At 38.1% G+C, this 21,322-nt stretch overlaps 1 protein-coding gene across 12 annotated transcripts in view; it reads right to left on the minus strand.

The window, feature by feature from the left end:
* NRXN3 (neurexin 3) overlaps nt 1-21,322 on the minus strand; it is a 1,698,447-nt gene that overhangs the window by 849,597 nt on the left and 827,528 nt on the right. For all 12 annotated transcript variants that reach the window (XR_005216274.1, XR_005216275.1, XM_037832161.1 and 9 more), the window contains 2 exons: nt 20,434-20,607; nt 3,197-3,316 (listed from right to left, as the gene is read on the minus strand). Coding sequence is in view for 10 of the 12 variants with exons in the window: in XM_037832161.1 (XP_037688089.1) it covers nt 3,197-3,316; nt 20,434-20,607 (294 nt within the window). In the remaining 2 variants the exon portion in view is untranslated. The remainder of the gene's footprint in view (nt 1-3,196; nt 3,317-20,433; nt 20,608-21,322) is intronic.

Below are 21,322 nucleotides of genomic sequence, written 5' to 3' on the forward strand. Positions count from 1 at the left end.
GTTTCTTCCAGACCTTGCAGTCATGCACAGATATATATATCACACACTTTATTTTGGAAAATACCAAAACTTAGACACTTATCTATTCAACAAGTTTCTATTCTTATATATGCAGTTAGAAATAAAGATTTTTAAAAAATATCTCATTGAGGATCAATTTGCCATCTTGAGCTAATTGAAAATGAGAGATCCAAAGGTTTTCTTTTTATTCCCCTACAAAATGCTTTTTGCAGTTAGATTACATTTCTAATCAATTCACCTGGTCTTATGACAGCATTTTAAGAAACACAATTTATTTTGGATACATACAATATTGTTTAAAGGCCATTTTTTTCCTTGGCAACAGTAGCTTCCACTTAAGATGTCATGTCCCATTTCTGTTATTTTGGTTAAAAGCAGATCACCAAATAATGCATGTCACCAAAGCAATTACTAATTGCCTCTCTGCTCTTCTATATAAGACTCATGTTCTCTATATTTCTCTTCCTTCCTTCTTCTTTCTCTTCCATTAGTTATTTTACACTTACTCCTTTCTTTGCAATTTCCCGCCACTATTATTGCCATTGATAATCATGAGTCTTGTTCAACTTGGTTGGTGACACTGAAGGCTATCTTTCACCTTCTGATATAGGCTAAGTGACCAAGAGTTTGCTAACCTAAGTAGGCACAAAGAATATCAGATAGATAACTTCATTTTGATAATGTTCATGAGATTAAATAGAAAATTACAGCTCTAAGGATCAAGGTTGATATAGAAACTAATGGTCTATGGTATAAAGCAGTAAGGCTGCTTTTCTAGGCAGTATAAACTGGCTTGAAGGCTAATTCCAGAAGAGTTCCCCCAAATATTTTGAATGCCAAGCAATGTATACATGGATAACCATTTTAACAATTTTAAAGAATCTAACATTTTGATATGTTTGATTGCGTTTCTTCAAAAATCTATCTCTGCACTTTACAGGCATGCCCTGTGTATATGAATTCTATATAGTCATCACATTCTGCAGTTAAAATGTACTTGCTCTCATTTCCAAATAGCTATCCAATTCCAGAAGCTCTGATCCACTCTCCAGGAGGAGTTTTAGGGAAGCAGTTCCTTTTATGGATGACCTTTAGTTCAGAAGTCATCTATAATCAAAATATCTATATGCACTGTTTACAGAATAAACTTGTATATATATGTATGTATGTACATATACATATGTCTGCATATCTTAGAAACATTTTAAAGGATAAGAAGCTACAGTCACAAAGGAAATCTGATCTTTTCCCAATCCTTGGTGCATTACCTCATTTCATATTTTCAAATTGCCCAAGTCAGATAATGCTATCATCCTCATTCTGGACTGAGACACAATCCGCTCTTGACAATATCAGAATCATAGAAAGCTGGAAAGGACCTGATTTGATTTTTACCAGAAACCAATGCCTGCCCTGCATGGCTGAGAGGAGCCTATCAGTGAGAGAAAAATGCATACATACCTTCTGAAGATCATGTATATCCACCACAGTTGGAGTAACTTACCTTACTGCCTTTTCTCTGGGTAGAGTCTCTTCCTGACCCTTTTCTAAGTGGCATATGATGTATGTGTGATATGGAAAACATTAGTGAGGATAAAGACACACTAAGCCACCATTTAGGAAATAAAGTCTTTCTAATGTGACCTCTGAAGACAAACTGGAGGGAAGAGAAAGAGCATATAGCACAATTTTCAGCATACTGTGGATGGGTCCATAACTGCCTGTTTTCGTGTAGAACAGAATTCCCAAATCGTGGCTAGAGAAACAGATGCCAAAGGTACTTTGTGAAAGCAATCTGATGTCAAAACATTCTGCAGACATCTCATTCTTTGCAGTACAGGTCAAGAGGCATATGCTTACATTTAGATCAATGAATATCAAAGAATTTTCTCTCTGCATCGCCAGATTCCCAACATATTTCTCCTTAGGGTATCTTAAGAGATTAACAGAGCATATGGATACAAAAAGCTACCAAGAAAAAAAAAAAAAATGGAAAAGAGAACTATAAGAGACAACTATACACATGAAAAATTTGAGAAACAAGGAATTAAGGAAAACCACACACACATAGTGGAGATGGCATTGTAATTAGCACCTGCTCCTGTATGGACAAACTATGACATCACTTTACTATTTGCTCAGATAAGACCATGCATTTTTTTTTTAATAAAACCAACAGGACAATTGATTATTATTTTGGATTTTGAAACAAACTTCCACCATGAAACTGCAATAGAAAATCAGAAGGTGACCAGGGCCCAATAAGTTGGTGCTTTAAAAAAATCTCTTTGCAATAGGTATTTAGAAATTTCAAGTGGTTGTTCTTTAAAAGTGGCCATGTTAGGAAAATAATATAGGGAGGAAAGGGAGACACCAGTTTTATAGCTACCCAGAGCACTGAAGTATCTCCATCATCAGGACTAGAACCACTTTCCTTAAACCAGTCCTCTCTTAGAGCTAAATTGACTAATGTACCTGAAGAATAACTGGTGGAAGAAAATAATCACAAAGCTCTCTTCTCATATGAATCAAGATGTATGGACATATACATATAAATATACTCACAAAAGAGAAAGGTATTCAAAAACAGAACAACTACGTGTACATAAACCAAATACATACTAATAAATTTAGCCAGAGGGAATCTCTGTTTTATACTTCAACATCCCCCAGGAATGCATTACACATCTTATTGGAACAACAACAACAACAAAAAATCATAAACTTTGCACATTTTCATCATTTGGAAGGACTAGGAAGTTCTCTAATCTCTGTCTTTTTGAGAAAATAGCTACAATCCTTAGGCATCCTCTAAATTCTAAGTAATGCAAATGGCAGCATTTCAAAATTGTTATCCAGATGACTTAAATAATGGACACCTGAACATATCGCCACAAACCTTGCCTGAATTGTTTTTGTTTCACAGTCACAGATATCCTAATCATAAGAAAAACATAGGAAGTAAGCAGGATGAGAGACATCTAGGATTTTTGAGCAAGGAACATTTCTTTGCTCTTCCCATAAGAGCACTAATCCTTAAGGTTCCATGTTTCTGGAGAAGAGAATTGGTTTTGAATCTTTCACAACAGCCATCCTCTTACATATTGCTACTTAGACTTTCTCTAAACCTCTGAGCCCCTTGAAAAAATCTTAAATCTGAAAAGGTTGTACTCACGGTCATTGCACTGGTTCCCAGAATATGAGGTCATGGAGCAGTCGCAGGTGAAACCTTCCCACTGCTGCATGCAGACTCCGTGGTTGGCACACGAATCTTCCTGGCAGGTGGTACTAGGACCTGGTAATATGTAAGAAGAGAAAGGAAGAAAAAAGGAGGGGGTAAGAAATGTTAAAAGCTAGGCAAATTTAACACAATCTCCTGACTTCACCATTCCCATGCCCCAAAACAACCAAAGATACAACCACCAAAAACGTCAACTCTACTTCATGCAACAAGAATTCAGTATATACACCAGACAAAAGAAATACACAATTACCCACAAACTATGAACTATTATTCACAGAAGGGAGAGGGCTGAGCACAATGTTTTCTTTTAGGCAGACTCTGCAAAAGAGCTTCATCTCTACCATTCAACTAGAAAGATATCTCATTTGGAGCATGGTCTTTCTAAATGTATCACGCTAAGGCAGAAAAAAGCATTTCCATGATGCATATGAATTAAGCAGGATGTTTTACCCTAAAACCAAAAGTCCTTAACGTCTACTCTGTGACATTAAAGAAACGGTTGATGATGATGATGATGGTGACGACAACGAGTATGTTGATGATGATGACGATGACATAGCAGCCAACATATATTGTTGCTTTTTAAGTGACAGGCGCAGGTACTAAACGCTTTGTCTATGATATCTCATTAAGCTCTCCCAATGTGTCTAGAGGTAAGTAATCATGATTACCTCCATTTCACAGATAAGAAAACTGAGCGCAGAAAGGTCAAATAATTCACTGAAGTTGCACCTTTGGTAATTAAAGGATATTGATGTCAAACTCAGGTAGACTCTCTGAGATCCAGGCTCTTAACCACTATACTACTGGTTCTCAAAGTGTGGTCCCCAGACCAGCATCACCTTGGAACTTGCTAGAAATGAAAATTTGGGGGTTACCTCCCCTGAATCAGAAACTCTGAGAGTGAGGCCCAGACATCTAGGTTTTCACAAGCCTCCAGGTGATTCTGACGCATCCTAAAGTTTGAGAACCATTGCACTACACCACACTGCTGTTTTAAGTGTTTTAGAAGCATGTTCTCTAAAATGGAGTGTGAAAACACCAGAGAGGTCAAAGGGATAGGGATGTTTGAGGGATAGGAAGAAAATATTAGAAATTGTGTTCATATTTTTTATTTCATTCTTTATTATTTCTATTTTTGAGCATATTTCCTATTGAAATAATATATAAGTATAATGGTTCATTGAATAATTTATAAGGAAGAACACCTATTTTGAGAGCATTCTAAAAATCTTTTACTGACATGGGTGAGCAGTCAAAAAAGTTTGGTGAGCTCTGCCTTAGGATTTGCCATTAAAATCTCATTTTAGGTCAGCTTGGGGTTCTGTCTTACTTTACTTGCATTTTTTTTGCCTCAACTTTTGGATGATAGATACATCTCCACCTTTGGAATTATTTGCACCAACAGAAAATACCTTGATATTCAGGATAATTCTGTGAATTTCACAGAGAGCCTCAGTGAAAGAAGTGAGCCCTTTGACTCATGAAACATATTAGTCAGGGAACTGATGCAAACAAGCATCGCAGAGTAAAAAATGCATCCACTGAAATAATTGCATGTCACAATTTCCAAGCTAAGCCTCGCTTAGGCACAGAATATTGAAATATAAACCGGTAGAGTCCCATGAATACATGTTGAATAGAGACACATGACTACAAAAGGTTTGTCTTCTGGGTGGCAAGACATTTTGTATTTATTCGTAAAGGGTGGTTGGTAGCAGTACAGATCAGCACTCATAATACAAAGCTATTAGGATATGACATAAGAAAGTTCAAGACAATTACTAACACTGGGGGAACAGCACTCCTGCAGGGATTCTGTAGCTCCTATTTGCCATGTGGTTCCCTCATGTAGAGATGAAAGGAGGTACATGGTTATAGTCTCAGTGGGTCTTAAACTTGAGCATTGTTTCATTAACAATGGCAAATCAGGACAGCTTCTTTCAAAGGACAAAGTCTTTGGAGAAGTCCACGGGGTTCCCTGACCAAACAGCTCTCGCCAGAGAATGGGCTAGTAATTCAATTGTTCTCAAGAATTAGGAACACATCGAAGGCTTTTCCCTTGAACGGAAGCTGAGCAGCAAAAACTTTGGGAAAATACAATAATTTTTTACATGTTGATTGAATCTGAAGATAAAAACTCTTTCACGCTTTTCCCCTCTCCTCTTAACTAGGCAAAATTTAACCATTTTCCAACGACCAGCTCAAATGCTCCCTCCTTTATAAAATATTCCCCACTAACTTCCAAGAATTCTCTCTGAAAGGCTGCAGCATTTATCACCTGCATCATCAATTTTTGCATTTGGTAATATTCAACTTAGCACTTTATTACAAATTGTACTGCCTACTGGCTATGTAATTCTCTAACTGTTACTTGTTTTCACTATTTATCTTTTCCCCAAAGATTAAATGCTGCTTGCTGATAGAAACCATGCAATATGCTTTGATTCTGTCCTGGCTGCTAAAAATCAACCAGGCCAAATGCAGAGAAAGTGTTTCAGTAAATATTGAACTGTTCTGGATGATACCCTCCCCAATGTACCTATGTCTCCTACTTCCAAACATTGAGTGTCAGAGAATCTTTATGCTCTGCAAAGTGAGCAACTTGTCCGATTTGTCAAAGGTTGGTCAGGACTTGAATGCAAAGGGAATTATAGGTTATTTCCAAATTCCACTGAATTTATTTTACATATATTTAGGAGTGAGTACCATATAAAATCAGACAATCCTCTAAGACTGACTATGTTGTCATCATCTAAGAATGGTTTCAGTGAGGACCAGGAGAATCCTTCATTGATTTCTCATCCATCTGAGACTAAGCCTGCATCTCCTTACAAGGATGAGATCTTTGGGCCCTTGCCTCCTTCTCCAGCCTCAACTCCTACTACCTGCCCCAGCTCACAGTGCTTTAATCATCGCTTTCTCCTCCCACTTGCTCTCTTTCAGTGGTGCTGAAAGTGTGGTCCCCAAACCAGCAGCATTTGCTGAAAGTGTGGTCCCCAAACCAGCAGTATTTGTGTACCTGGGAACTTTAAGAATGCAAATTTCTACTGAATGGAACGGGACTCTGAAAGCTGAATTTTAACAGGCTCTCAGGGTAGTCCTGATGCCCCCTTACTTCTGAGAACCACTGTTTAAACACCCCAAGCTAGTCCCTACCATAGTTCATTTGCACTTGCTTGACTCATGGCCTGAAATCTCCTTCCTCCAGATTCTCAAATGACTGATTTGTTCTTATTCTTCAAGTTTCAGCTCAAAGTGAGCTGTCTCCAGTCTATGCTATTAAACAATATATAAGATGACCTTGTTCAAATCAAAGGAAGGATACTGCAACCACCATCAACCCAAATATGACTTAGTCTTACCATGTGTCAGACACTGTACTAGTTGCATTTAATTTCCATAAGTACACAAGGAAGCAACCATAATTAAAATCTTAAGAATAAGAAAAGCAGGGATGATTTTCCCATGGAAAACATCCAGAACTGCAAAGATAAAAGAAAAATTTGACTGATGATCAAGTGAGAAAGCAAGGCTTTCAGACGAGTAAACTGAGGCACTTGACTTAGGTGACCTTCCCGATGTCACACAGGAAGTAAATGGCACAATGAGGTCTCAAATCCAAGCCACACACACATCTAACCTCATAAATATGGGTAAGTCAGAGGGAGGTGTGTGTGTGTGTGTGTGTGTGTGTGTGGTGCAGGTAGAGTTAACAAGAGCAACTTAAGGCATTTCTAACCTACAACCGGAGGAAGATGACTATTTAATGTAAGAATTTGTTTTTCTACAAGGAAAATTTGCAAATGCCATTTCAATTCAAAATTCAATTAAACAGGAAGAACTTGTTTTGTCCAATTAAAAGAAAGAGATATGTATTAAATGTACATGTTTAGAAATACAACAGCCATTCCTAAGGACTTGATAATCATAATTTTATTCTAACATATTATTCTAAATCAACTTAAAATTCAAAGACATTCTAAGTTGACATGCACATATTGAAAGTCATTTGGAATTATACATTTAGAAAAAAAATAGTTTAAAACTGCACTAAGGATTTAGGGAATACTTGTATAGGAATCCTGTGTACTACTTTTGCATTTGAGATGCCAATTCTTACTAAAATAGTTACACATCCTATAGAGAAAAGATGGCCATTTTTCTTTGTATAGAAGGGAAATTGATAAGCTAAAAATATATGCACATAAAGACTAAATAAGTTGTCAAGGATATTAGTACTTCAGTTTCTAACACCAGGTCTGTTTTTAGTTCATATTTAGTTTGTATTGTGTCTTCCTTCCTTCCTTCTTTCTTTCTTCTTTCTTTCTTTCTTTCTTCTTCTTTCTTTCTTTCTTTCTTTTCTTTCTGTCTGGTCTTTTCTTTTCTTTTCTTTCATATCTCTGATGTCTGCCATAAATTTCCCATCATTCTGCTTGAATTTTCTTTCCTCCTTAAGAACAGTCCTATTCAGTCACTTTATGCTGGTTACTGCTAAAATCCACCTTTGTAGTACATACAAACTTATTCAGTTAACTCCTCTCCATGATCTAGAAAATTTTTTTTAAAAATCAACAGAGTGTCTTTTATTATTTGCTGGCCCTTGAGATAGAAATGCTGCCTGAAGAACAGGGCACTTGTATCAGAGTGTATTTTCCTTCTGTTATTGCCTGAGTGGGACTTAACCAACCCCGTGTCCCAAACATCCAAATTTAAAGTGATGAATATTGTTAAACCGGCTCTGGCAGGCCCTCGCCAGACCTGGGGTGGGCTGAGGGGTGGAGGTGAGGTGAGAAGCCGGGAGGTCCAGGCCTGGAGCCACAGCTAGTCTAGCTTCCCAAAATCTATTTTTCTGAGGGCGGATTCTGGCAGCCCAGGTGGGCAGTGGCTGGTGCTGGCTTAACAACATCCATTATGAGTAATGAGGTTTTCTCAAAAGGGCTTCGACTCGATGAGTGTAACCTGATTGTGAAGCATGATCGCAGTAGAAACAGAGTTTTCCCACTCCATGCAAAACACAGCTGCCAGGTCAAAAGCCTTGAAGTTGCCGTGGACTATCTAAAATTTATCATCTCCCATTTTCAACTTTATTTTCTACTCCTGATGGGGGGATAAATCATTTCACTTCTACATTTTTAAGTTGTTTCATAGAGGAAGAATGTAGGTGCAGTAATTGGGCAGGAAGGAGGGAAATGAAAAAATACAGGAGTTAAGAAAGACCCTTATCAGCTCCTGAGCAATCTACAGTCTCTATTGATAAAATATAAGAATTAAAGACTTGAGGTTTCAGGGAAAGAATTCTTGATACAAGAGATGGCCTACTCTCTTTGTTGCTCAGATGTGGCCCTCTCTCTCTAGCTAAGCCAACTTGAAAGGTGAAATCACTGCCCTCCCCACTACGTGGGATCAGACACCCAGGGGAGTGAATCTCCCTGGCAATGTGGAATATGACTCCCGGGGAGGAATGTAGACCCAGCATCGTGGGACGGAGAACATCTTCTTGAGCAAAAGGGGGATGTGAAAGGAAATGAAATAAGCTTGAGTGGCAGAGAGATTCCAAAAGGAGCTGAGAGGTCACTCTGGTGGGCACTCTTACGCACAATTTAGACAACCCTTTTTAGGTTCTAAAGAATTGGGGTAGCTGGTGGTAGATACCTGAAACTATAAAACTACAACCCAGAACCCATGAATCTCGAAGACAATTGTATAAAAATGCAGCTTATGAGGGGTGACAACGGGATTGGGAAAGCCATAAGGACCACACTCCACTTTGTCTAGTTTATGGATGGATGAGTAGAAAAATAGGGGAAGTAAACAAACAAACAGACAAAGGTACCCAGTGTTCTTTTTTTACTTTAATTGTTCTTTTTCATTTTAATTATTATTCTTGTTATTTTTGTGTGTGTGCTAATGAAGGTGTCAGGGATTGATTTAGGTGATGAATGTACAACTATGTAATGGTACTGTGAACAATCGAATGTACGATTTGTTTTGTATGACTGCATGGTATGTGAATATATCTCAATAAAATGAAGATAAAAAAAAAAAAAAAAAGAGATGGCCTACTTACCTAGCTGCATCTACATTTTGGTTCCTTCAACACAGCCACTTCCATAGCTATCAGAGTAGATCTACATTTGCAATGTTGGCCCTTCTTGGCTTTTCTGAAGAAAGTCATCTACAGATAACCTAAGATCTATTCCCTTTAAATGGCAGAAACCCAGCTCACTTCTATTTAAGTTTAAAATGATCACTTAAACATGTCACGTGTCTTTTTTCACATAGAGCCAACAGAGAAGTGAATATTCCATCTTATAGAGGGTGAAGCAAAGCCCAAGAACAGGGTCCAAGTGTTATTTTACAGTTCATTGGCAGGGAGACCTAAGGGCTTCTGTGTTCCCAAGAGCTTCTTACATTTTGTCTTGTAGGCATTGAACCAGCTCTTACGAAGCACACTCAGGTGATTATGAGTTCCTTCTTCTCAAACGGGAGTTCAAAAATAACACTTTTTTAGGGCAATGGGTGAAGAAGACTAACAATAAAATCCAACCTATGGGACAATTTCAATAACATCCCTCTTCTGTCTTCTCTTCAATCACTTTAGCACTCTCATCAGATACTCAGAATAAAATAAGTCAAATTGGGAATGGGAATTGATTGAAACTGAGAGGCCTTCATGAGGTTTTTATCCGTAAGGATCTTTGACCAGTGGTATCCTGGCAAATATTTAACTACCAGCACTCTAAGAAGAAACAAACAAACAAGCAAAGACATCACCAAGTTATTTGTAACATTTGTAGATTTTAGTGGTGTAAAGTACTCCCACCATGGCTAACTTCAAGTTATGACATGTTATGTTACTTAAACCAGGAATTGCAAAATTCCTGAACATTTAACAATTGGCTCTCATTAGTTGGTATGAGCTAGCCCCAGCACTGTGCACTTGATGGTCACTGAACTGCAAAGTATAATTTCACCCTATAAGTAAGGTGATTTGATGCTACCACAACCCCGGAGAAGAAGGAGGTGACATTTGTTCCTGTTGGGGTGTTGTAGAAGTAAGAAAATTGCTAGTATTATAAAGTCTTCTTGCTCAAAGCACCCTATTTTCAGCTGATGTCTGGGCCATAAAAATCAAATCATTAGATCATTCCTTCTTTTAAAATAATGGATATACCCTCATAAGTCAATGCTGTTTCAGAAAATGTAAACTGAGGTCTCACTTTTTGCTTTTCCTTCTTTTCTCAGCACTGATTTAGTGGTCTGTTGAGATAGAAGAGGCCTTTTAAAAAAGAGAGAGAAGGAATGCTAAACCCAGGCTCAATAGAATGACAGATATTTTCAAATAATTTGCTTTAATAAACACTGGACAAATTTCATCTAGAGTCTAGTGAAATAGTATTGATACAAAGACCATAAAGCCAGCCTTCAGGAGACTCTCAAAACACTTTCTGGTCATTGTCAGACCCCAGAAAAAAAACAGACTAACATATAGAAGGAATGTCTGATCCAGGGGCCCTGCTGCTTATCTCATAGATACCAGGTACACCATAAACTAAGGGTTGAAGGCTGTTTTAGAAATCCCAGTCATAGTGGCGCCTAGACCCCAAAAGGCAAATAAGACAAGATCAGATAGGACCATAAGATGAACGACCACAAACAAGCCAAAAGGCTTGCTTCCTCCACATAGATAACACAGCTACATTTCAAAGAAGAAGAATGCTCAGAACTCTAGCAACCAATCAGCCCAGAAGTTGATAGGCACTTACCCAATCGAGGCACAGAACACACTCAGCAGGCACCCTCCCCCCCAACACCCAGCGTGGGTTTTTCCTTTAAAAAATGCTGCTCTCAGGTAGAGAGCTGGAGCCATTTTTCTTTCTTTATCTTCACTGGCTCTCACCTGCTTTCTTCTGCTTTCTTCCTCTAATAAACCTTAAACTCTCTACTTAAATCATGATTCGCTGTGTTGTGTGGATTCCTGAACGACTCCAACCTAACAGTCATCTGTATGGTGTTTCTGCTTTGGACACAGGCAATTCAGACTTATACCATGTGGCATAGTAATGAAAAGGCTACGGGCTTTAAAAATCTAGCTTTTATACTTACTAGCAATGTAACCTTGCCTTGGCTACCAAAACTCTGACCCTCAGCTTCCCCATCTTTACAATGAAGATAAAAATTATTACTACCTCACGTTAGGAGGATTAAATGAGATAACACATGCATATACATAAAGGCATCCCTGACATGCAGATAATAATATCTACCACTCAAGGTCATGGTCATAATGGAGGTACCATATGAAAAGTCCTCATCATGTACCTATACCCAGGAGAAACTTAATAAGGATATTATCAGTTCTGCTGGAGAATAAACTCAGATTATTTCCTCCTGTTTAAACTGTTGATCTGGAGTCCAGAAAGAAGACACATTAAGGGATTCAGTCATATTTACACAGTTCTCTTGTGCAAAATCTGTTTCTCATGTGATATGGACAGACAAGAAACAAGAACCACTGGTGGTGGTGGTGGTGGTCGTGGTGGTAGGGTTTCATTTTAATTCCCATCTGTCTTATTTACCACAATGCAAACCACTTTGAGGAACTGGCTTCTATTAGGACAAGTACTGTAAGTGCTACATTTTATTACACAAAATACAATAGAGAATGTGATACCGCCTTTAGGCTTTGGAGAAAATGACGTGGGGAACAATATTACTCATAGATTGGGAGCTCCATTTAACAATTAAATAAAGTTGAAGAATTAGAATTCTCTTTACCTACCAGAGGTGTTTAGCTGATATCAACTCTCATCTAAAATGCCTTGAAAAGGTCTTCAGGTTTTCAAGGCATCCAAACGCAATACATTGATTGACTTTCTCAACATATGCAGCATTTAGCACCCAGATCCAACAAATCTTGGGTCCCTCCCACCTGCCCACCATCTGGGCAGAGCAGTGACTTACATTTCTAGAAAAGAAGTCAATACAAGAGATAAAATCTGCTCAAGTGAGTTAGAAAAGAAAGTGGGGAGAGGACATCCTGATTAATCACCTAATCTGATAAGACGCTATTCTTTTATTCCTCCTAGTTTGTCATCTGCATCACTCCTAACAGGTCAAACTTAGTGTTTCTTCAATAGTTCTGAAGTCAGCACATTTATTGAGCTCCTTTCTTCTATAAGCAAGCTTTTGGGGAATTTTCTCCTCTCCTGGATGACCCTGCCTGCAAACAAAAAGGAGCTGGAGAATTACTTCTGAAAGGCATGGGCAAATTGCACCCTAGGGAACCCAGTGCCAAGACAGCACCTCTCAGCAATGCAAAAAAAAAGAAAAATCTTTATGTTACTCAAAGAAATACTATGGAGAATTCCTACTCCCTCTCCAAACCTGGAGAGATGCAAAGAGCCTGGCCTGAAACCAGGAGAGTTGAAGAAGTTCTTCCTTGATACCTGCTGTCATTATGCGTAAATGTAACTGCAATGAAATAGAATAACAGTACAGGGGGAAAGTAAACAGGAGAAGGAGCTCATTTTCTTCCTCAATCCTCAGAAGTCATCTGGGTAAAATATCAGGATCAAGCTCACCTTTCTTCCCCATGTTCTTAGAATATGCTTCTTTCCTCCTGACTCAGATCTGCTTCCAGTTCCTGTCCTTCCCATCCATTCTACGCCCTGGTGCCAGAGTGATCGTAGTAAAGTGAAAATGCTCCTCAAGATCACTCAGAGTCCTTAGCAAGAAGTCCTTCATGGCCTGACTCTTTCCTACTGAGCCAGTTTCATCATCTCTCATATCCCAACATGCACATTATTTCAGCCAAATTGAGCTCCTTGCAGATTCCCAAACTGGCCAAGTTCTTGAATGTGCTTTCAACTCTCCTCCACCTAAAACATATGTATCCTTTAGTCTCAGCTAGAATCTCCACCTAAGAAAATATTCCTGAACCCCCAACATGACACTGTCAGCCCACACGGTCCAGCAGCCCTCCCCATGCCTACATAGCGCTCTGCATAGTTCTAGCATAGCAGTTTTCACTCCGTATTGTAATTGCCGATCAATCGTCTACACATTTGCTTGAAGTCAAAGGCTGCATTTAATCTATCCCTAGTACTTGGTTAAGTACCTGGTACACAGGAGTAGCAGAGACACAGTTCCTGTTGAATCGAACAACACAATTTCTGGAAAAGTTAAAAAAAATGGAACAAAAAACAAAAACAAAATATAAAACCCCACCCCAACACCCATGATGAGAGGACTCAGGCTGTCCAGACTTTGCTTGCCCAGACTCATTATGCCACTTTCTATACCTCATCTTTATATGTTGCTCTGAATAGCATTTCTCTTTACATTTCTACCTGATTCATTTATTTGCCATATATTTTCAACTGCCCTTCACACTTAATGATAATAAGTATCAGTATCCACAGGTTGTAGCTGAAAAGGCCAGCTCATGAGTAATGGTCCACACCTGAATGTCAGGGAAATAATAACTAAAGGCATTTGCATCCTAAACATCTTTTGCCATAACATGGGGAAAGAATAAGATGACCCAGAATCATTACAAAGAATAACAGCTTCTGCCACAAACAAGGAAAGCCGTAAGTCATTATAAGGAAGGAGGAATTTGCGTCAAAGGGGTAATAATTTAAAAACCATATGATGATTAGACTGCTTCTAAAAAGGGAAAAGTTAAGCTATCCCCAACTATTTTGACCCACAATCTGTATCTACACTTTTGCAAACAATTTTGAATAGGCCTAGAGACCATTCTGTCATTCATATGATTCCTACGAATGAACCTCCCCAGCCCTCACCTAAGATTATTTTGTCATGTATGAGGTTCCGACTATGTGGGAGGTGCTGTGTTGGGCTCTGGGAATTCGAAATCCACATTATTTATTATATGAAGAAGGTAGTCTAGAAAGAGATGTAGTTGTCCAGTTTTATCTAATAAATCTGTCCATAATATCCAAAAACAATAACCATCAACATCAGTAAGAGGGCCCTAAATACTTGGAAATTGAAAAGTCTACTTTACAGTTTCCTTGGACTTCAAAGTACTAAGCCAATGTGTGTTGCTTTTCTTTTCATTACTTTTATTAAATATCACAATATATGTGAATCTGCTAGGAGGGGGTGAAGGAAAAAGAATGACAGTGAAATGGCTAGAGAGAGGCCTTATTAGTTTATGCCCTTGAGACAGACATTCGTACCTGTAGAGCATACATAACCTAAACAGTAAGTCACAGCTAAGTGAATGATCTTCTTGATGAAAAGTAACTTTTTAAAGCTACCTTCGCTCTAACCACTTCTAACAGTTTTTGCTGATTACAAACTCTGCAGAGGCAGTCTGAGGCTCAATCTCCCATTTAACTATCAACCAAATAATATCTAAAAAGAAAACTTTAACCACAAAGTGGATCTCTAACAGAATGGAGAAACACCTGTTCCCCCCTTGCTATTCTGAGTCAAAGCAGCTCGACATGGCAGGAGCAGTGATCCATTACTCACTTTGGAAGGCATCTCTTTGAATGGTAGAAGAAGCAGTTTCTGCAGTTAATATTCACTGACATCTACCATTTTACAGTGTGTTCAAGATAAAACTGACAGATCCTCTTCTTCCCCAAGAGTACTTTTTTCTTTAGATCACAAAACAGGGAATTAAAGGACTCAACCAAAATCCCTGAAAGGAAATACAAATCTCTAGAACATTTTAATGACATTAATAGTTCCAAAATGCTTTTAACAATTATTTAGAAGGAGTTAAGAGAAAATGACATTCTCTTTCATAAGCCCCAAGTATCCAAAAGTCTTTTTCTGGCAAATGACCTCCCTAATCCAGAAAACAATCAATTAAGAGCACAAGTGACTTTTTAATTTCTTTTTTCTCAAGGGCTACCTTCCATCTATAGTGAATCAATTTAAAGGACCCAAGCCCTCAATGACAAGTTTTTGGAGAGCTGTTAACCATTTCCTGAAGTGGACTAGTATTTGTGGATAGTCACAGGATCGGATGCTGTCAAACCTCTTCGGTCCACAAGAAATGGAATCATGTTCCTATTCCCATGAGATCTCCCCTTTATCATTATTCTTCACACACTCATCTGGGTTTTCTGCCACCCTTTCTGAAAAACAAAGGGTTCAGCCTCCTCCCCACAATTGCTGCTGTCCAAGAAGTGTGACAGCTTGTAGACCTCGAAAGAAAAGATACCACGGGTTACAGAGGGTATCTTTCAGTCCAAAGTGGTAATGGGAACAAGAACCTTCTCTACCTTGCAGGTCAGCTTTGGTCAACGCAACTTTGTTAGCAAAAGAACAGAAAAAGCGAAAACAATAACCAGAGGTTAGTAAGAGGCAGAGTAAACCAGGGTAACATTATAGAAATGAAAATGCAATCTTCATAGCCAACATCACCCAGACAGATAGTCAATATGCTCTACATATTCACCAGAGACAGGTTCACCAGAGACAGCACAGACAGGGGACACACAGACCAGGGGTGGAGCAGGCCTCCTCAGAGCCAAGTCAGCAGAGCAGGGTCAGGGGAAGATTGGGCTTGACAAAGCACAAGCAATGGTTAACAAGAGCCTTCCACATTCACACAGCCAATCCCAAGGCATATGGCTCAGAAAAATGATTTTCCATCAGGATACACATCAAGAAATAAGGGTGGTGCATGGCCAGACTGAAAACATGTGTGCAGAATCAGATGGATCCACAAAAAAATAATTCTGCACATTCAGAGGTTGAGCATGGAAGAGTCCCTTGGGAGCACTCCTTGCACCCTACTGCAAATGTCACCAAGGGACATGGCACTAGATTCAGGCATTTGTACCAAGGTGATTTGGGAACACCAAGGAGCTCATTTTGTTTAATTTCTAAAACTGTAACCAAACTCAAATAGTTGTTGACAAAAACCAAAGTACTTTTTATTTATTCATGCCAGTATCAGAATGAACCATATGAGTTTCTCTCAGATGTTTACCATTGGCAACTGTGGTAAATTTTTTTTCTCAAGGGCATTTCTGGTTGATTCATGACTTGGCCTATCCAGCAAAGAAAATCTCAAGGATAGAAAGAGCTGTTTACCAGCCAAGTATTAAATCAGGTATTATTAAGAAATTCCTAGCCTGAATAGAGAGGATACAAGTCACCGCTAGCTATTGACCAGGAGTTGTCCAGAAATTGCACTTAAATTCTAAGTTACGCATTTTCCGTTTATTAAAAAAATGTAATCAAAACCTAGATCATGATTTTTCTCCCCTTTTTACCACAGACAACTGAGAGCCAAAGAGTAGTGGATTATTATACCTTTAAAATAGTTGTTTGACTCTTTTGACTTTTATTTCATCTGCTGTCATGGGGTAGATATACATTAACTACTTAGGGATCTTGAAGAGTCATTGCAAATGACCTTGACAAGTGCATATGATATATCCTGGCCATGCACCCACCCCAAGTGTGAGAATAAAATACATCACACCATCTTGAAGATATCCTGGGCTCAGTTCTCAGTAATGAAATCTCATCCCCTACCTGTTTACTATTCTATCTATATAAATGATAAATCAAGAAATGTGCTCCATTTCCTATTGTTCCCATAAAGCCTTTCACTTGAAAGCCTTTTGGGGAGTCACAGGCTGGGTTACATATGTGCAAAAACTTCAGAATGCCAATGACACCTTTTCACAGTCTCTTCAAGGTTTTATGCCCTTTTTCCCTTCCTACCATCTTCCACAGCTTCATTTCCACAGAACCCTCAAAAAGCTCCTGGGATCTCTTACAAGGCCTTATCCACAATGGTGCCAAATTTCAATGACAGTAATTTATGCCTTACCCCACTTTCCGGCCATTTTTCCTGGCCACTTTGGCTAATTATCCAAGTCATTTGTGTACAATAAACAAGGACCTTCTTCCCGTAGCACTCATCCTCTGCTTCATCCCACCCAGTGGGGCAGGCATAATGCTCCTTGGGTAACCATCGCAATTATCTCCATGGCAATAGAGTGCAGTGCTATTAGGCCCATAGGACTTGCCATAGATTTGGATGGTAGAGCCATCAAGTCACAATATCCGGCCTTGAGCAATCACCCACACTCAGAGGAGGGTCGGAACCCGCCATAATGCATGTGATGAGTCACGCCAAACTGCACATAGAGCCATAGGTAGAGACGGGAACATTTTCCCTAATTTAATGGGTAATTTCCTTTTGATAATGCTCTCGCTGCTTCTTTTAAAGCTCCCTTAAGTAGGGTCCATTCCTCCCTTTGGACTATACTTTTTAATCCACTTTTATAAAAGATAGTTAGTTTGGACCTCCTTTAATCCAATATGAAAGCTTTATTTCTTCACAATCTTGTTTTTCATATCCCATAGAGCAGTGCTTCCAGTACAGTAGCCATAGCCACATGTAGCTATCAAGAACTTTAAATGTGTGAAACCTGAATTTAAGATGTGCTCTAATTACAAAATACATATTTGATTTCGAAGGCTTAATATGAAAAAAAAGTGAAATATTATTTTTAAAAGAACAAACAACAAAAACCTTTATTAATCTTAAGGGTAGAAAAATGTATGTGCATTAGTATAAGTGAGATTAAGCATCTTTTCACACATTTAAGAGCCGTTCATATTTCCTTTCTTGGAAAGTGCTCACAGAATTTTCTAATTTTTCTATTGAGTTAATCGGTCTTTTTCTTAATTGATTTATATAAAGGAAATCATATAGACTAGAGACACATGTAAAGGAAATTAGCCCTTTGTGCTGAATTGCAACTATTTCTTATTTAGTTTGCCATGTCTTTTAATTTTCCTTTATAGTGGTTTGTGATAGGCATAACTTTTAATTTTATGTAGTTAATTTTAATTTTTCATAATTATTTTATTTTTTGATTCCTAATCTATATACTTAATCTTTACTACTCTGATAAATTAAACTTGCTCATAATCCTACCAAAAAATAAGAGAAAAAAGTAGCAACACAGTCTAATGATTGACATAAAATATTTCTTAGTTTCTAACAATAAGGCATATATGGCACAAACAGCAGAAAGGCTAATGAGAAATTAAAATTTATCTAAAATCAACTGTGGTCAGGAAGACTTCTTCACAGACAAAATAGGTGGTTAAATATATAAATCCTAAACATATCCTATCTTGGGCTATTTAACCCCTACTTATTAACAATGCTTATATGGATTACATGCTGAAATGATAAATATTTTGTGTATATCTCATTAAGTTAAATAAAATATAAAAATAAAATTAATTTTACCCATCTCTTTATAGCTTTTTTAATGTGTCTACTAGGAAATTTAAGATTACCTATATGACTCACATTATATTTCTATTGGGCAACAGTAGATATTGGGTGATTGGTAACTTTTAAGATAGAAAATCTGATGGCATGAGAAAAACATTTCACATTTGAACAGTATCTTATACTTTTTAATATGTGCTTTCATATTATTGTTTAGCTTGGTATGATTAATTATTCCAGGATAACTGGAATTACTATCATCCCATAAAATTCTAGACTAAGACACTAAATTTAATGCCAAATGCTGCCTCTATCTCAGGATTTTTTTTTGACACAAAAGAACTAAGAGCAGGCCAAGGACAATGGTGGAGTCAAAAGAAATTGTACATTTCCAAGAGAAGAAAACATAATAGCTGAGTGCTTAGAGATTCTTCCCTGTCCCTCTCCTTCCCCTACACATACCAGATTTGGCCAATGGAATTTAAGAAATATTTATGGCTAAAGAAAAAATGGAGTGTTTTTTAGGGATGATCAGTCTCTTTACTAACAGAACAGAGGAAACTGACTCTTAGGCAAACAGAAATGACTTCCATAACTACAAATAAGCCTGGGAAACTGATGGGAAGCTTTCATAAAAATGTCCTTGAAGGTGGTGAACGATCCCACATGGAATCTGGTTAAGAACCAGAGAGATAAATGAAGTTGAACACTTAGGAAGAGATGATGAACTGGTTTGATATGGTAAATTAACAAGGAACACACACAAAAAAACCACACAATATATTGTACAAACAAAGGACCATGAGGCTCAATCAGACTAAAGAATACATAGAAATTAGAGAATGGTCAAGATTCCAATCTCTTTGCCTTTCAGATTAGGTGAGAGAGACCTTTTTAGCCAATCCAATCCAAGGCTGATGGGAATTCAAGTCCTGTTAGGGAAGGCTATGTTCACTGCTGCCCTCTGCTGGTTAAAACTAGATTGCTTTTATTTTAAGGAACTTGGGCTCAGGAAGACCTATAAAATTCATAAGTATCTCAAGAGACAGTGGATATCTACAGAAACAGGCTGAGGGAGGTTTGCTCTGCTGCATGAGTGGGTATGCAACATTTTGGTTGTCTTACATGAGATAATTGAAAACAAGAATCCTACCATTTATCGAGTAACTGCTATGTACCAGGTACTTTATGTATATCTCTGATTAACATAAGTTAACTTACATATGCTAAAAGGTGCATATTGTTCTATATTACAGGTGAGGAAATTTAGCTCAAAGAGAAGTTAAGTAATTTGCCAAATGTCACATAGCTACAAACAGCTATAGCCTGGACCTGAATCCAGGTCTTTCTAACCCCAAAGCCCATGCTGTCCCACTGCACCACACTACGGAATTGCCTAACAATGCCTGATATTTAGTAAGGACTCAGTAAATGTTAGTTCTCTTCCATCATCATGGTATTCTGACATTATTTCCCTATCTCCTGCTAGATTTGCAGTGAATAACAAATTCACTATTAGCAGAATAAGAAACATTACATTAATGGTTATATTAGGAAAGTCTCTTATTTGGCTTTCCCCATGTATTAAAATATAAACTTTAAATATTCCCTTCAGTCATTCTGGAAGCAAAGGCACAAGTTGGGAAGAGCATGATGTCAATACCAGAAAAGGTCCTTTATTGGCAATTATGTGATCCTGGGAAGACATCTGCCAACATACATTCCTGGAGCCTGTGGCACATGTCTTGACATATTCAACCAGTGACAGGAGGACATCAATGGTGATGAAATTTCAGATGGCAAATGGGAATGAGAGGTCTGGTGGAACTGAGGAAGGAGGCACTGGCAGGGGCAGCAAAAAGGCTTGGTGCTTGCAACAAAGCAGTAGCTTACAAAAAAAAGGTTGTACCTTCACAGCCACGCTCAATCTGTCCACTCCGATGGAGGGCATCATTGATGAGGTCTGGCAAGCGCCCGTTCAAGTCCACTGATGCCAGGCAGCCCTGAAAACCATCCCGGGAGGCCACAAGCTTTGGGAGGTTGCTATACATGCCTTGGGCCAGACCAGCCATGTAGAGGTCACCTGGAAAGGAAAGTAAGTAGCAAAAGAGAGTGAGTAAAGGATATGGAAACCATGCCAGCTAAAGCCGATGAACTTGAGACTATTTGTTAGATAGCAGTAATATAGCTGGAAAAAAAAAAAGTTTAAACAAAATAATGACCAGGGTTTCTAAATTTTAAAAAGAAGACAACTAGCACTTCTTATGTATCATTCATTTTATACCTCATCTCACAAATTTTAAGCATCATATTAATTCCATGAGATAGGTATTTTCCCCATTTTATGACAAAGTAAAGAAAAACATCAATTTACACAAAACAACCATCTATTGAGTGTTTTTTCCATTAAAACTTCTAACAATCCGTAATGGTGATAACAATTACTATCACCATCTTGCAAAAAAAAAAAAAAAAAAGATATTAAAACTAAGCAGGCTAAGAAATTTTATCAAAATCATTCAACCAGTAAATGATTCAGTAGAGATTCCAAAGCCTATGTTCTTTCTATTAGGAAAGAACATTTTGACATCCATCATATCACTCAAACACCCACCCCACACACATACACACAGAGCAAGACATTCCAGAGGTTTACAGAGAAAATGAACCATTCCTTCAGTAGTGGTCTAATTAAAAACCAAATAAATTATATATGGCAGAATTCAACACTGTTAAAATAGGATATGCTCAACATATCAAAAATGCATGGCACTTCTGACCTGTAGTTTGCCTCTGGA

This window comes from Choloepus didactylus, chromosome 4 (assembly GCF_015220235.1).
Source record: "Choloepus didactylus isolate mChoDid1 chromosome 4, mChoDid1.pri, whole genome shotgun sequence".
Taxonomy (NCBI): Eukaryota; Metazoa; Chordata; class Mammalia; order Pilosa; family Megalonychidae; genus Choloepus; species Choloepus didactylus.